Consider the following 18,213-nt stretch of genomic DNA (forward strand, 5'->3'; position numbering starts at 1 on the left):
GCAACCTGCAGCCCGCTGCAAATTCTGCTAAAATGTAGGAATGAAGCAACATTTCAGAGAATCAGACCCCTTCTTTGGGGTCACTTGCCTCGCCTTCCCTAAAAGTCTCTTCCTTTTTCTCCCAGGGCTGCGCTGAAACTGCTGGGCTCCAGGGCGCTGCACGCCGCACGCTCGCCTTTGCTGCTCGCTCTTGCTCTCCCCCTGCTTCTCACTTTCACTCCTATTGGTTTCGTGTTCCCTTTGCCATGCGGAAAAACTTTCAAGCTTATCCAGCCCAGCAGCAGGGTTTGTCCTGGTTCCACCCACTGGGACTTTCCTAGCTTCCTTCTGCACAGCGAGGCGGGAAAAAAAGCCAGACGGAGGCACGCAGCAGCACCTTGGGGAGCTCGGGGAGCCGCAGTGCTTGCTTTCCCTGAGCTAGGTTTCTATTGTAGGCGGTGCATTCCTTGGGAGGGAGGGTGTGTGTGTGTTGGTGCCTTCCCACACTCGGAGCAGCTCTTATTTAATGGGGGTCTCCATGCAGGGCAGACGCCAGAAGAGATTTTGCCGTTCTCAGTTCCCAGCCAAGAACAGCAGCAGCTCACATGCCAGGCACCGGCATGGACCGCGTGGCTGAGATCACCCTGGAGGAGGCGGCTCCTGGAACCAGCCAAGCCTCCAGGATGCTCCTCAGGGAGGATTTGAGGAGGATACGGCGTGCGGTGCTGCTGTGCCTGCTCTCCGTCCTGGTCCTGGCGCTGCCCACTGCCTACCTGCTCTTCGGAAACCTCAGAGCCCCCAGCTCCTGCACCGGCCAGGTAAGAGACTGGCAGCCGATTTCTGTCCTGCCACCCTGCAAGGAGGAGAGCACCGCGTCCCGCGTCTCCAGGGTTGGGTTTGTTTGGTTCTTTTATTCGCTTTATGAGTTTCTCGTGTTTAAGGGAAATGAGAAACTTGCTTTTACATTCCTTCTTCCTTAAGCAGAGCAAATCTTATTATTGTTTGGTCTTTTTAACTAACCATTTCTGTTCCTCTTGTCTTAATTTCACTAAGGTCACAGTACAACGCACAACTTCAAAACTTTTATTGACATGCTGCAGGAAATGCTTAAGAAAAATTGCTACTTGATGGAAATCAGTGTCTCTCCACTGATTTCAGCCAGATTTTTGACACTATGGCTCATTTTCCTCCTTTCTTTTGGGTTAACTCTGAGACTTCCCCTCCCAGTGTCCTATTTCAGCAAACATCTGCTGAACACGCTGCTGATGTCTGTGGGTCAGTGCCCAGCACCCATCACTGGCCAAACAGCTACAGCTCTCATATATTATTAATGCAAACTCCTCCAGAGAGGTGATTTGAGACAATTAAGGAGTCTGACCCTAAATTTCACATCCCATTTTTTATTCCCCATCAAAACTTTCTCTAGATCCAGGGATCGTCTCAGATCTTGTCCTTTGACAGACAGCTAAATTCACTTTTCTCCTAGCAAAACAAGCTTGCTGGTGTGGCCGCTTCTAACGCTCTTCTATGCCGCCCCACTCCTTTTTGTGCCAGACTGCAAACAAGCGCCTATTTCCACGGTAGACTATGAATTCAGCAGGACTGCCCCAGGCTAGAAGGATGCATATACGCATATAGGTCTGAAGAATTAGCGTTTGAATTTTAGCTTCAGGTCTGAAATTACCCAACTAATTAGCCTACTTGTTATATGCTCACTTAAGAACAGCAAAAGAAAGCAGTGTTAGTAAGTGGCCTTGAAGGCAGATTTCTAACCTTGCACACTCTTAGCCTGTGGATGTTTAGAGAGCGTGAGAGCTGTACCCGTTGCTGCGTGCGCGCTCTCGGCTGCACAGGGACGTGCTAGCCCTCATTTGACCTCAAGTCTGCATAACCGGTGTCTCCCACCCAAGTGATGCCGGCTTCTGGGTACAGCATCTTCCGCGTTATCTGGGGGTACCTGCGCAGTACCTCAGGCTGTTAAATTCGCCCATTTCTTGCACATGCGAAAGTGTGTGTGCTGCGCTGACCCTGTTACTGCCGTTTAGGCCAGCTAGAGCAGGTGCACACGGAGTGAAGAGGCCCTTTGGACAGTCTCGGCTGCATTGCTCTTTGTTTGCGGCCTGTGAGGTTGTACAAAGCAGAAGAGTTCGGTTCTTGAAACGATCTTAGAGTGAAATAATAATAAAATGTTAGCCTGTTTGAACGGACTAATGTGTTCCTGACTCGACCCTGTGGGCAGAGTTAGCGCAGAAAAGTATTTTTGTGACTGAGTTTGGTTTCTTAAGAGGAAAAACGCAACGTAAGCCATTAGGTTTGCTCTAGCCTGGGCTACGCTAGTGTGTATTTCCATGCATATGCACTGAATTATTAGCACGTAGTATTCCCACAGTGATGTAATGAAGTGATCAGATGAGTCACAGCCTCTGCGAGTCCCAATGAGGAAGAGAAAAATCATCGGGGTTGGCTGGCTGCCCGCTGCCTTCGTGCCAAGCCCAGCGCGTAGAGCGCCCAGCTACAGTTCAACCGGATCCTGCATTTTCTGAATTTTTCATTCAGTCCACTGGTGACTGACAGTATCACCCACTGGTGATTGACAGTATCACCAGTGTTGTCCGGCAACAGCGCACAGATGGGTGGATTTGCCTGCCTGTGTAGCTTTCTGTTAATTCCCCAAAGAGCCATGTCACGGGCTGAGCCCAGGTGCTCAGTCCTGCGGCTCTGCACGGCTGTAGCCTGTTTCGGTCCGTGGGAATGTTTCTGGACCTAAAGGCTCTCGGGAAAATGTCTTTGTGCATTTCCTTCCGCATTTGAAGTGTTAGAACTAGATTGCTAAAGGATGCCTTCGTCATGTGCCCCATTGATAGCCCAAATCAGGAGGACTATGTTGGGACCAGACGCGTGTGCCAGAGCTCTGTGTGGCACTGGTTTTGGGGTGCAGATGTCCTGGGCATACAGGGAGCAAGTGGGCAGACCCGAGTTTGCACCAGATGTGTATTCGCTTGCTGCCCCTTGCAGCAGCGAGCCCAGAGGAGGAGTCATCTCATTACCCCAGGACCAGAGCTCAGCCCACACATGCCAGATTATCAACTTCTCCTGTGTTGGGGACAGTCCTGGGAGGAGGGAGGGACTTGGCAGTCGAGCAGGTGAGAAGCAGACGTAGTAAAATCCTGAGCCAGTTCTTCCTGGAGCAAGGAGGACAACAAGTGGAGCCGGGGAAGGTTTGTGCAACAGGGGCGTGCCTCTTGGATTTGCCTGCGGGGTGAGGTGGTTTATTCATCTCTGATTCTGTGTGGGTGCACATGGTGTTACATTCTGCCTCTGAAGGGATACAAACTCACCTTTTCCTCTAGAAATGTCCCTTTCAGGAAAAAGCAGGGCAAGTTATGTCATTACAGCAACATGTGTGAACCACCGGTTCTCTCTCTCATGGTATACTGCATCTTGCATGAATAATTCAAGTCTGATGATGGTTTCCCCGGACACCTTCCAGGCTCGCTATACTGCTTCCCTTTTGGAAATAGATATCACTCTCTTTTGTGCTTCAAGACAGAGCGAGGTGAGGAAATAGGGTTCTTTAAGCAATAACACATGGCTTGGGTTATTAGCAGGAAATCTATAAAAGGCTCTAGTGGTGCCCTTCCAGAGGAAGGGCCAGGACTGCTGTGTGTCCTTCCCCAAAAAGAAGCCAAGTTTCAGTCTGAGTGCACAAATCTACCAAGGGAACGGCACAGCAGCCAGGAGAGCATCTCTGACTGTCTTAGCAACCCGCTTAGCTAGCCCAATAAAGCAGAGCATCAAGTCCTGTGGCCTGGAGATGTTGGTACTTGGGCTTATTTTCATGGCATACTTGGCATGGCAGGACCACAAGCAGCATAAAGGGACATTCCAAAACCTGTCCAAAGGGTTGCACGTGAACCTGTGTGCCATGTCAGCCTTGCAATGGAGAAGGGAGCTGTTGCAGTACAAGAGGGACTTTAAAGCCCTAGCAGCTCCACCTGGATGCCACCCAAAGGGATGAAGCCAGAAAGTTAGCAACAAAGCTCAGAAAAGGACCGCTAGAACCATAATTCATGCAGAGCCAGAAGCCTAATGGCCTGCTCAAATGGGAAAGAGAACCTGAAATGGCTTTCTGATCTGCAGGGAAGGAGAAATGCCTGGAGAGGAGCAGTGAGCATTGCACCCAGGCCCAGGCGCGTGGGATTCCCCTGACTGGCCATTGCTGCTGATGCACATGGTTCTTGTAAGCAAAGAAGCCAGTGAGCACATGCCCTGGGTGCATGCTTACAGCGGGCATTATAGTCGAGCCGAAATACTCCCATTGAAGCCAGTTTTTACTGGCACAGGACAGGCCTCTACCAAAAATGCCCAGCCCAGGCCATGCAGCACCTCTGGAGCTAGCAAAATTGTGGGTGTATGTACCATGTATGACCTGCAGAGACCCTGCCCACAGAATAGTGTCTTGTGCTAAAAATGGAGTGGATGGAGGTGCTGGGGATATTTTGCTTATTAATCTCTCTGCCTGCAGTGCCAAGCTGCTTCCCATGCAGTTCTCTATGGGATACCCCCTGCCCTTCCTGAAGGTGCAAGAGGCAAAGTACGTGAACAGGGGATGTTCAGCCCTTCTTTTTGGCTTTAGCAATATACAGATATAAATGCACTGGGGCTTTTGGACATTCTTGGTATCAAAAAAATATAGAAGTGTTTTGCATACCACAGTCTTCAGGGTAATTAGAGCTGGCTGTCCAAGACATCGTTTGTCTGCAAGTCAGCTGTAAAGTGGTATTTTCAACATCACTCAGTGCTGGCTAGTCTTTCCACAGTAACCAAAGGGAAAATTGAAGCCATGCTGTGAACTTTTCAGAATCACAGCTAAGCAATAAAGGAAAAGAGAGGAAAACACTAATTGTGTAAATGATCTATTGTCTCATGCTGCTTAGCTCTCCCTCACCATCGGTGTACAACATCTGTGCCCATTTAGGACAAATATTACTAATACCTGGCCATTATGTAGCATTGTCTATTGCTAAAATACTTTCTATAGGAGGTTTAGATTTGTAGCCTTATCAAATAGCACAATTAGGAAAAAAAAAAACCCTACCTTTGCCAAGCAACAGAATAATTTCACATCTTGCAGCATCCTGCTCTATCTACTGCATCACTTTGTCCTTTAACATCTATGAATGCATAGATGCACCTGGAGTTTCCATCTGGACTTCTTTGGAAACAAGTAAATTGAGGTTGTATAAAAAGCTTCTCCCCAATTTTTAGTCAAAAACATTTTGTTATTTTTTATAAAGAAGCAGAATTCTTCTTGATATCCTTCCCTCTTTACTATCACCTCTGTTTGTATTGCAACATCCTAGTTTATGTACTTAAACATAATGATGCTCTGTTAAGTATTTCAGCAGAAGTTAGGCTTTAAATATGTAAACAAAACTTCCCACTGCAGTTACATGATTAAATGTAGGTTTGTGATTGATTTGTAGCTCATTGCAGTACTTAGCATAGCTAGAAAATATGTCACTTGATAAATACATAGGAAGAGTCACATAAATAATGGTGTAAATATGCACATATGCATATACATCTGGCCAAAAGCAAGGGGGAGCGTTTGAGGGAAATCCTCCACACCTATCTTGTGCTTCCCACCAGGGGAAGGACAAAGTCACCTGGCTCTGACTCTGTGTCACATCAAAAGTACAGTCATGTTTAGACACCACAGCAAGCAGACAGGACCTTAGAGAAAGTAATCAGTCATAGTGAAAGGCCCAGACATCTCATCGACCGCGCACCACCATTTCTCTCTGTCAGCCACACACGGAGCTTTCGCACCATCGCCTCTTCTAGATGACATTTCCTGCAGAGCAGCAGACTGCTATGGCTGGGCTTTATAAGTGTGTACAGGTGGGGAACGGAGAAAAAAGAAGTGAATTTTCCCTGCAGTTTTCCTTCTCCATTTTTTTTTCCAACACACTAGAGCAACTGTTTTAGAAATCATGGTTTTCTGCAGGAGCACATGGATATTTAAGGCTAGTAAAAGATTAAAATATCTTTGGGCTTACTAAATAGCTAGCAGTCCCCAAATCCAGGCAGCCTGACTCTTTCCCCACAAACACTCTCCTTCCGCAGACCAATATAAATTATCTGTTTTCTACTTCTCCTGCAGTATTTGAAGTTGTGTGAGACACAGCCACCGGGAAATAGCGTCAGCATCTATTTCATACTACTTTGTACTATTTCAGCCTGTTTATTAAGCAATGTGCATCAAATCCTTAGCTGGAAGCTGATCAGTAGCAGTTTACTCGTATTTATTGTAGCTGTCCATAAAACACACCATACCACACCAGCGTGCTCCTGACAAATGTTGCATGATAGGGGTTCCTGACAGCCCTGATAGTCAACCCTGAGCTGGTTACCTAACCCGGACTGTCTGCTTTCTGCAGCCACACTGTTGGCATAGACCCGCAATGAACTGTGCCCTGGGGAAAGCACAAGAGATGCTCCTCACACCCCATGGAGGCTGGATCCAGAGTCAGCATCCCACAGCATCCTCCAGTAGGAGCCGTGCTGCTTTGCAGGCTGCTATGCGAGGACTGGCACTTGGCGAGAAGCCACCGGCCGTGCCCCAGTGTGATTCAGAAGGACCAGCCCCGGTATGCGTGTGGCAGGCAGACAGCAGCTTCCCTTTGAACTGCTCCATCTAAACGTCAGAACCACTTGGCACGGCCCAGGGCCATGCCCTGCTGCCATGCAAATGCCTGTTGGCACGGGGATGTGTTATGAATGTGCTGGTGTTCGGCTCTAGAACAAAATGTAAGAGGCAAGGAAATGCGAATCACCCTGCCTTCCCTCGGTGGAGTGTCAGCGTGCCGCAGAGCTCACCCTCTGCCAACTGCGCTCTCAGACCTGCTCAGCTCCTTTCCGTCTTCCAAGGAGGTTACCCAGCAGCCAAGACAGACCTAAGCAACAGACTTACAGTCTGAAATAACACAGATGCAGAAAGAAAAGCAGGTGTAGCTGATACACCTCCGTTAGTCTCTTCGTGGGCATTATGGGTGAACCTCTGCACCTGCAAAGGCTCAGACCTGCTGAGTCTGGAGACAGGGAAGAATCGCTCACATTGTTCTGCTTGCTCTGTTTGCTCTGTGCAGATTGAGGGACAGGAGAGTGTCTGAGCAGCAGAGGTGCTCCAGCAGTGCTGGATGGAGGCACCATCCCAAAGGAGGATTAGTGATGGCTAATTCACACTGGCCACTCTGCCAGTCCTCTCCCAGTTATGCCAAGGGCTTGCCCAGCCTCTGAACAAGACTGGAGTTTAACACAACCACCACCACAGGAGCCCAGGCCCTGTCCCTGGCAACCTTTCAGAGACGCAGGCAGTTTCAAACAAACAGCAGAAAACTCTTGCAATGAAGCAAAGCCTTGTCAGGGCTTGTCCTTTTACAGAAAAGCTCTAGCTGAACTCGATAATATTACTGTAGCATATTCCATTTTCTGGGGTAATGCAAACAAGACCCTCTGTGGAGGTACTGCACACCCTGGAGCCCTGAGCTAACTGCTTGTAAATCTCTCCTGCAGGTCATACAAGAGAGGGGTTCTCGCTTTCTGAAGCAACGGGCAGTAGATACTGGTAAGTTTGCCAGTCCTTTCCCCCATCCCAAACACCTTTATTTACCGAGGTTTTGCAATCGCTGCCGCAGCATGCTGCTGGCCGATACCTCCCCACCTGCCCTCCGCTCTCACCACCCAAGTCCCTCCTGAGCCAAACAAGCCAGGGCAGACAGAGGCAAACCTGGGTGACAAGATGCAGGGAGATAACTGGGGCCATAGCGAAAGTACGAGCATTTCTAACCCCAGCATTGCGCAAACTCGCTCCCCAGCAGCTGTCGGAGATCAGTATAATTCCCTGAACATGCAAAAACATGGATTCGGGAGCCCACGCACACCACGCTCCCATCCGTGTACACCACACCTCTCCTCGGTTCACCCTCCAGCAATTTAAGACACGGCCGCGATGTGCCTTGTCGACACCACAGCGGGCCTGACAAGCTTGCTCATTTGTAAAGGGATTTTATTAACCTTAACAGTGTCAATAAACAATCACGGCAAATAACTCCTTACTCAAACGTGTGCAGAAATGGAAAGGGGCTGCACACGTTTCCTCAGCAGCATCGATCACCGCTCACATCTCATTTTGACTTGAATAGCAGCAAACATCCTTACACAGTGTTTTTTTTTTTTCCCTCAGTTACAGATACACTTTCCAGTGCAGAAAAGCCAAGAGCACACCTGACAGGTAATGCTTGTTCAAAAATGAAGCGTTTCCCGTGGGTATTACAGCAGATGTTGTGGTGCAATAATCTTGGTTTATATGGATCTGATAGGATCAGGTGTTGCAGAACATGGGGAAAACAATCATCAGCTTTGCCGTGTTGACCACGACAGATTGACTGCAGCTTGCGTTTGTAGAAAAGGAGGTAGTTGACAGAAATGTTTCCACCTTTTCAAGCCGTTTTTTTCATTGAACGAGCAGCTCTTGTAACTGAACTTAAATAGGTGCCTGGTATCTTAGTGATCTGCTGAATCCCCTAGAAAAGGCAGCAGAAACAGCTCAATTATTCACTTTTGGAGCAGTGAATTGGGAAGAACTACCTGTTTTGGAGCAAAATCAGGTCAAATAAGACTAGTTTTAGACCTTATTTTTCTGCAAGGCCTCACACACCATATTGCCATCAAATCACCCCTTGTTTTCAGCGAGATCATCTCTAACACACGTCGGAGCAAGCAAGGGAAGGGTAATGCCCAGCTGAAGCTCCCCTCCAAGCCCTTATCTTGTGTTAGGAAGGTACTATCGCAAAGCCTATTGCAGGGTGGGCTGCCATACATTTCCGAGGGTTTGAAGCATTTGCAAGGCCACCATCTCACCACCTCAGCCTTGAAGGTGTAGCCGTCATCATGCCAAGGACACTGTCCTGAGCCAATTCCTATCCTCACCAGCTCCACCCACCTAGAAAATTTAAGCATTACAAGAGAAGAGGAAAAAGTTGATGGCTGGTTCCCATGTGGATGGAGTTGAGTGCTGAAAGCCTCTCCAGCTGCTCTGACCCAAGGCAATTTATACCTCTCAAAAACACAGCTCACTGCAGAGGCTTCCCCAACACCCTGTGTGCTGTCCCAGGGGAGCACTTTAGTAACTTGAGGCATGCAAGAATTGGTGTGATGCTTCACACAAATTCACCAACAGGGTTAAACCCATCAGTATTTCAGGGCTGATTTCTTTCCCAGAATAGCTTACTTTCCCTAATCCACAAGCTCCTTCCTAATGCACATCCTTGGTCCCGTCCCCTTTTGCATGCGGGTTGCTAGAGCTCCAAAACTGACCCGTCCTTGTTCAAAATCACATCTTCGCTTAAGTGCAAGCTTGCAAGAGCAAAAGGACCATGTCTGTTAGTGTAAGTCTCTCTATTTCCCCTGAGTCCCCCCATGGCAGAGAGACCCAGAGGCTCCTGGTGCAGCTGACTCAGAAGAGCAGCTGAAGCACTGCTCTGCTGACGGGAACTTCCCTGGGTTGCACAAAAGTCCAGTTGCTGCAGGGAAACAGTCAACAGTTTTCTTCAAATTTCCTCAGGCCCCCCATTTGTGAAAATTCCTTCGCCGTCATTCCCGAGCAGTCTTCCCGGAATAGTGCCCATCCTCTTCAACCCTCTTCAACAGTCACTGTTGGCCATAGCAAGGAGCATGAAAAGGAAAAAGCTAAGGGGATTTTGTCGCTTCTTTTCTGTGCAAAACGGCTACACCCAGGTTACTGTGCTACATAGCCATCAGGGAACCTAATTTTCATGAACTTATCTTTGACCTTTTTTTAGCCCAAGCATATTTTTGGTGCTGTACCCTGTGGCAATGAGTTCCCACGCTTAACAGAGCATCGCAGACAGAAAATATTTCCTATTATTTTAAACTTGCTGCATAATAATTTCATGGGTGCCACCCTGGTCTTCTTTTCTCAGAAACCGTGACTCGGGCATAGAGAGTGAAAAAAAAAAATTATTCTTCAGACCTTTTTTTATATTCCCCGACCTCAGGTACTTTTTCCAAAGTGAAGGTGGTAGACTACAAACTCTTACTTGTAGGAAATCTCTTCCAGATTTCTATTCTCTCTGTCTTTTTCTAGTTTTAGGCACATATATTCTGAAGGTGAGAGCAGAGGAGTGAGAGGAATGAGAACTAGCCACAGTACTTTCATGGGAATGCACCACTGAATTAGCAGTAGCAGAATGACTCTATGTTTTGGTTTCTGTTCCTTTATGATGAATTTTCCACCTGCCCTTGGCCTTTTTAACACACACTGAGCATTTTGAACGTATCCAAACTGGCATCAAGATCTCTCCCAGGGTGGCTATAGCTAGTGAAGAATGGCACAATCCATGTGAATACCTAGCCAGGACTTTTCTCCATCCCCATTCTCTCCTGTGCACTAATGTATATTTGGTGCTGACTGCGCCATGCCATGCCATCATCCCCTCTCTGACTTATTAGATTGCACTTTGGGTCAAGATGCAGACCAATGCCTATTCCTTCTTGTTACCAGCCTGTGGCACGGCTAGATGAACTATGTTGCAGAAACCCCATCAAGTACCTGGCTTGCACTTATTATGCTGCAATGGTATCCAAGCACTCCACTAAATCTGGGTAGAACATCACTTTCTGGTTCCACTTGATTGTTGGAAGTAACGACCTTTTAAGGGCAGTTATTAAACTCCCGGGACACGATCTTGAACAACAGAGACCCATCAGCCACGGGACTTTGCAGTACACGCTGTACGAGGGCTTTACTACAGATTCAGACTCTAATCTCTTGCTGAGACCAGGAGTCTGGCCTCAGAGTAGTGTTCAGTATCAGGCTTTCACACTGGTGGGGGCTAAGAATTATAAAACCGTACAAGTTCAGCAATGTGCTACAAAATGTACCCAAAAGCTGCCAAGCAACGAGGATTCTCCAGCAAGGGACTAAACCAAAAGGAATTTTGGGAAAGGAGAAGTAATTTCACATGTAAGGGATGCCAAAAATTTATAGTGGATGGGAAGGCTGAAGGAACTATAGCAATGATCCGTTATTAAAAGCAAATTTTATTTAATTCAAGAATTAGCATAGTATGTATATTTGCAGGAAGTACAGCTCCATATATTTATGAAATAAATAAATGACAAGTACAAAGTACAACTGCTGCTAGAAAAGGAGCTATATTGTATTCAAAGGCACTTGAACATGCATTTTTCCTCTTGACCTGTATTGAAAGCATGGGAAGAATTAACTAACTTGAAAATAGAGAGCATCAATAGAGAGAGCTTTAACCTAAAAGGGAGGTTATAGCTGTAAAACTTAGAGTTGCCTAATTCTAGAAGTTATGAAATCACGTACTTCGTTTGAGATGCCTGTTAGTTATAAAAAAAATTGAAGAATTGAGTGTCATTGACATTTTAAACGCGTCATTGTACACGGAAAAGAATATTTCACATGCAGCTTCTCTTCAATTTTCCTCCAAAATTCCCAAGATGGAAAAGAGCCCAGGACATTTTCTGGAAATATTCTGATCTTTTCTGGTCTTTCCCGTCCCAAACAAGATTTCATCTGCTACCAGCTGCTCTCTGAGGGGTATTACTTCAATCTCTTGTAAACCTTAGAGTGACCCAAATGCTCTTTTAGTTTTATGCCTGGACTCAGACCAGTCACTAGACACCCGCGAGGTAGATGAGGATGAAGGCAGACCACGAGTACTTTCACTTTCTTTTATTCCTCTCTCTCTGTATCAGGCAAAGCTCCATTGGCTCTAAGCCTCATAGTCCTTATAATACTTCAATAATTTAGCTTGGCTTGCTGTCACAATCCCTGTCTATCGTTCTCCCACACAGAAACACTCTCCTCATGTACTTTGCCTCCTGGGGAAAGATCAGAAAGATTTGATACTTCAGCAGCACTGACAGGCAGGCTGAGAAAACCCGATTATTTTGTTGTGCTATTTGGAGAATATGCAAGAAATTGCACTCCTAACAACTTCTTGTCTCCTTACGGATTATTTATTGCTAGAAAAGAGAAGGAAATGGATGCCACTGGGAGCTGAGCACACTAGTTTTTCTGAATCTCATTTCACCCAGGATAAACCTAATGGTTATTGCCAAGAGAATTTCAAGGTTTTCCTTTACCTGCATTCAGTTTGCCTTCCTGCCCATGCACACACACCCCTTCCCAAATACTGAATCAAAATCAACCTTAAACATTAACTCAAGCTGATGAGAAAGGTCTAATTTCCTGGAAATCAGTTGCCTCAAACTTTCTCAGCGTTTCACATTAACCTTCCAGGTTAACTTTAATAGCTGGCAGAATCTTAATGGTTTTTATCCTCTTCCTTTTTACTGCCTCAGCTTCTGTTTTACCACAACAATTTTATGTGGCAGTCATGAAAGAGCAGAGAAACTCTTTTGCTTCCCTGCAGAAAAAAGAATAAGTGCTAGGGCTTATTCTCCTGGCTGTCATGTGAGAGAAATTAAAATGGTGGAGGAGAGGCGAAGGGAATAGGGCAGCAGTTCCCTGATTCTTCCTCTGAGAGTCCTGCGGCCTGGGGAGCATCCTTGGCTTGGATCAGACTGATGTTGGGGTCTGGATTAGAGCTCTGCTTGTAATCAGCTAACCACAAAACTGGGAAAAAGCCTGGAGGGAAGCTGAGGCTAACACCAAGCTCAGTGTTTTGTTCCAGCAAAGCATTTTAAAAAAAAAGAAAAGAGATAAAAAATTGTTTTTCATATAATGTGTTGCTTTGGAATTGGGGCTCTTGAAGCACAGTGGGGTCTTCTGAGTTTTTGGTAAAATCAGATGACACTGGTAAACCAAAGGTAATTCTACAGCAAAAGATTTCATTGTGAACACTCAGGACGACGCAAGGGCTTGACATAAGGGCTATCAAACCCTAACATCCTTCAGAAGCAACCTGGCAGGAAGAGAAGTTCAAGTGTCTCAGTGCTCGGTGATAGATCATGCCGATCATTGTGAAACTTTTACAAGCACAGTAGTGTCTGTCTAAGAAACATAATTGCAATCCATCACTACTGAAGACAATGATGCTTTAGCACTTCTTATTACTCTCCCAAACCATTAGGTACAGGCATGGTACCCATGTGTACAACTGCCCCAGCACGGGTTTCACTTAAGGACAAGATTTATACTCTGTAAATAGGCAAGATAGCACCGCGGACCTGCAGGGTAAAGCCATCTCTACTGCTCCACAGGGCCATGAGACTCAGCCTTTAGGAAGGACAGTCCCATCATTCAGGGTCTGGCCCACAACCAGGACATCCAGTCGCTGCCTACCCCTTCAGGCAGCCTGTGCTGGCCAAGGTCTTGAAAAGCATCCTTGGCTTTCACCCCTAATTGCTCAGATCTGGACACCCTATGGACACCCTCCAAAAATATCACTGGACAGTTGACCTGTGGCCAATTTCGCCTCAGTTTTCAAGCTGTAAAATAAGAACATTTCTGTCCTGGCATTTTGATTACCCTGTTTAAATTGCTTGCCCTTTAGAGTAGAGATCTCATGTTGCATTCAGCAGCATATCCCCACCTGTAGCAAACTAACCCATCTCTTCTCCCTCTCTCTTCGTCCCGCAGTGAAGAAACAAGATCTCGCCAACACCGTGGGAAACCATCTGCCCATCCTGCAGTGGGAAGACAAGCGAGGCTTGGCCTTTACCAAGAACAACCTGAGTTATTCCAGCAACGCACTGGTGATACCTGTATCTGGGGACTACTATGTCTATGCTCAGGTCACATTCCGAGGGCCCATTGAAAGTTACAGTAAAACAAATTCTGTCACTGAGATCATCACCAAAGTCACTGACAGTTACCCCGAGCCCACCCAGCTGCTGACCGGTACCAAGACCCTCAGTGAAAAGGGAAACAGCTGGTTCCAGCCCATTTATCTGGGCGCCGTGGTCTCCTTAGAAGTAGGAGACAAGCTAATGGTCAACGTTAGCGACATCAAGCTGGTGGATTACACTAAGGAGCACAAAACTTTCTTTGGTGCCTTTTTACTGTAGGTCCCTGGCAGCAGCTGGTGGGAGCTTCCCTTCAGGGCCCTGGTGTGACCTCGCTGGACCTTGGCTTTGTGGGCGCGCGTCAGGGTGCTATCTCTGTGCTGTTATCCTTCTTCTGTACTGTCACTCCCCTGCAGCTCCTTGCAGCCTTAAATTAAGGGGTAGGGAAAGCTGAAGCCACAGGCTGAATTGAAACAAACCAGAAAAAAAAAAAAAAAAAAAAAACCACCAGAAAAATGAAAGTCAGATTGGAGGAAAAAATATATTTTTGAAAGTGAAAACTGAGAGCTCTTCAAAACTTCGTAAGCTAGGCAGGAACACTTTATACCTGTGGGTAGGAATATTGATCTTGAATATTGCAGCTAGGCTACATCACTAATTCCAACTCCAACGTACAATTTCCTCAACTCAGAAAAGTGTTTTGAACTTTCTCCAGCACTTCCAGTATAGTTTTGCATGACCCTTCTTCAGATTCTCAGTTCTAAAAGGTAATTACTTTTCATCCTTTCCTTATGAATAGGTTTGCTCAGTACTTTGCACTAACATAAAGCTCAGATTAATCATTAACTGCTTAATTAATCCCTTCCAACTTCCCTGTAAAGTAGATTAAAATTATATCTTGTGTTTTGCAGAAGCTACTTGAAATCTTTTTTTTTCCCCAAGAAAGTGTTTACAGTTCTTTAAGTCAATATACAGCCTCAAACCTTTATGTAAAATTCCTAGGGAACATGCAGAAACACTTTCTGTTTCAGCATGAAAGTGGAATCCCCCCACCAGGTCCTAACAGAGAAGGAAAACAGAAAAGACAAGACAGAGAGAGAAATGCAGCAAAATTTTCCACACTTTTTAAATCAACCACTGAGGAGAAAACCTCTGCAATATTTTGCTTTCCATTATGTTTAATGTAAAGCAAGTGCGACTAAAGAAAACAGTGTCTTGGTGCTCCCCCTTGCAACAATTGCCAATGCTGCAGTTGGCCCCTAACCACAAGGGACCCTATCCCTGGGTGAAGGCTGGCAACCAGTAGTCCCTACACAAGGTCAAAAGATCCAAAGACACGATCATGGCATGCCACGGCCAGGTGTGGAGCTCAGGAACATTTAGCTTCCCACCTTGCACTTATTTATTTTCATAGACCTTACTGTCTCTCAGGGAAAATCACCAGCTTTCCTTCTCCTCCCACAATAAATACATCACTGACAATGACTCAAGTCAGGTTCTTGTAGATTCAGGCTTCACATTCCTAACTGCCAGGAGGTCTCATACTTGAGGACCTACCACCCAGCCGTTCTACAACAACCAGGCTTCATTCTCTGCAACTTTTCCTCTTTCCTGCCTCATCTCATTGGATTTCCTCCAGTTTCCACTTCTTGGCCAGAAGTAACAGCAAGGCTTGAGTGCGTAGTTAACATTTCCACTCAAAGCCACGGTGGGGTCCAAAAGCACACTGTTAGTGTCAGGGAGGCACTGAGATTGGGGAATACGTGCACTGGGGATGGGAGGTTGTAGCTGAGGAGGTCAAACGGGCAGAGACATTCTCTGGTGAAAACAGCCCAGCTATAAAAGACCATATTGCAGTCCAGCCAGCAGTGAGACCAGGCTGCTTTGTCCACAGCAAGCCTTTTCCTAGCGGGAGACAATTTATTGCTATATAAAGATCTGTTTGAGCTGACAAGGAAAAGTCAGTAGCACGGCTGAAGTGTAGAGCATAGAGAAAGGCCAGGCAGATTGGGGGTGAAGGGAGGAGAGGAGCAAAGGAGGAGGTGGGAGATCCAGGCAATACCAGGATCTCTGCCTTTTCATGGCTTGGTGTAAGCACCTTCATGTTGACAGCATGTCTATACCTCTTAAACCTAGCAGATCTTTTATGTAGTAAATCATCTCAGAAAAGAAGGCTTTTTGATCATCCTTCCCTATTCTGCAATGCCTGCGTTCCATAGCAGGTCTCAGTCCTTCACTGTTTTATCTACACTGAGACAGCGTTAAACACATCTCAAAAGCTGGGAGACTGCCATCTTGCCCTGGCCTTCTTTCCTCAGCAGGTGTCTTTTTTGCTTCCAGATTCTCCTTGAGTTTAGTCATTGGGTGTTGGTCCGCTATATAACACTGCCCATCTAGGAGACCTTGTCAATGTCCCTGCATCAAAACCTCATTACAGTTTGGCTTCCTATCTTTTCTTTGGCTTGTCCTCCGTTTTCCCCACATCCACATCTCAGCTGTCCTCCTGATCCCATTCTCCCATGGGTACCTTCCTGCCTTCTTGGCCCTATCCTTTAGGTATAAGGACACCTCTTTGTCCAAATCTAATTTTTTACAGGCAACTTCTCTCTTACAATCACCCCAGTCACAGAGAAAACTGACATCTGAAAATAGGTTAGGATGGCAGAAAGTAAAGGTAATGATCCTGCTAGCAGGTGCAAACACTTTTGGCCAAAACATCCTCTTACGTCTTTATTAGCTAGATTCACTCCCATCTTTTAAGTCCTTACTCCTATGTTTCCTCCACCTGTTCAGCCTTTTCTTTTAAGCTGAAACTGGCTGAGACGGGAGCAGTTATTCCCCATGTATCCGTTCAGTACCTAGCACACATGACCTGTCCTCCTTACTTCTCAGAAAGGGTGTCTTGTGATTCAGCTCCTTGGCAGGCTATTCTTACTGCTCAGAAATTCCCCACGCCACGGTAAAATCCGGTGAAATCTCGCTCTCTTGGCAGTTCAAGACAAGGTTATTCTCTGGGAAACCCTAAGACTTTCCATATATCAGATTTTCTAAAGTGAAATTTTCTCAGCACCCCACATTCAGTCCTTCTGAGCTTCTGATCCCTTAGTTCTGTGCCCAAAATAGGATCTGAACTCATGAAAACATGACATTTGCAGCTCTTGCAGACCACCACGTAAAGCACTTTAGGTGACTAGCACACGAAACAACGCGGTAAATCTCGTAAAGGGAAGACTTAAAAGTGACCTGTCCCGGACAGGTGATTCTCAGCAGCTAGGTAGGAAAGCTTCTGTGAAGTGTTATATAGCATGGATTTGGTTTATCCTTGGAGAAAATTGGAGTGCAAATTCTAGCTGTTCTGAGACAGTTACAGAAACTCAGAAAGCTCTTGATTTCTACAAATGAAATGATGTAGCATTCTTCTGAGGCCATAACCCAATCCTGATAGGCTTGTACAGCAGATTTCCATAAAAATTGTATCTAAAGTCATCATCACTTAATGCCTGGTGCACTGAATGATGGTAAATATGAGGTCTGGGGGCATACAATAAAAGAGCCTTCTATGGGATATATACATAGACATACATATATGTTTGTGTATATTCCATAAAAGTTCTAGGAAGCCCATTGGCAATAATGAGCCTCTTCTGCCACAAGGCACATAATTTCTGTCTACTGCACACTAATGATAAATTTCACAAGCAAAAAATTGCCTGTTGCAGCTCCATTACAGGTGTGACTCTCTTGATCCATTATCCATGGCACAAAAATCATTATTTTAGTCCAGTTAGAGCAAGCTTTTGCACCCCATTATACACACCAGCTTTTAGCACATTTAGCACACTAGCACATTTTATATGACAAAGTAATATATCTGGCATTACTTGTTTTAAAGTGGTGCAAGCATATTAATCCACACACCTACCCTAGTGGAAATTCTCTCTTTCTCCCTTTTTTCCCCCCCCTCAGTGCTAATAATGTTTCTGTAACAGCAACCAGCAAATATAATAAGTATGCAGGGGCTGATTCTGACCCTGTTGTATATCAGATAATCCTCCACAGAAGTCAATGGCATGAAGTTAGAGTAAAGCCCCTAAGTGAGGCAGAGGTCAAACTTAAAGGGAAATATCTCAAACAGACTGAACCCAACCTGTGGATTCTCAGATTTTTTCCAAAGCTAAATAAGGACAGAAGTGTTCCCAGAAATTTGTGTTTATTGAATTAGAAAATTTTCTTTAACGTAAATCATTTCTGGAGATGGGAAAATGTATATGCATCAGCATTTTAAATTGAATGAGAAGATGATGAAATCTGATCATGTGAACAAGTGACCTTTCAGTCTGTGGTCAAGCTGAAAATACGTTTTGTTTTGGGTGGATGTGAAACTAAAACAGTTATAGGAAAAAATTCAAGCTGGAGAAAAAGGGTGAA

The 18,213-nt window shown here is 45.8% G+C and overlaps 1 protein-coding gene across 1 annotated transcript; it reads left to right on the forward strand.

The window, feature by feature from the left end:
• Positions 1–584: 584 nt before the first annotated feature.
• On the forward strand, positions 585–14,639 carry TNFSF15 (TNF superfamily member 15). The gene is made up of 4 exons (XM_075170979.1): positions 585–797; positions 7,558–7,609; positions 8,228–8,275; positions 13,640–14,639. The coding sequence occupies exons 1-4, from the start codon at positions 585–587 to the stop codon at positions 14,065–14,067; spliced, it is 741 nt and encodes a 246-aa protein (XP_075027080.1). The 3' UTR covers positions 14,068–14,639.
• Positions 14,640–18,213: the final 3,574 nt, after the last annotated feature.

The sequence above is a fragment of the Calonectris borealis genome, chromosome 21 (genome assembly GCF_964195595.1).
Source record: "Calonectris borealis chromosome 21, bCalBor7.hap1.2, whole genome shotgun sequence".
NCBI lineage: Eukaryota > Metazoa > Chordata > Aves > Procellariiformes > Procellariidae > Calonectris > Calonectris borealis.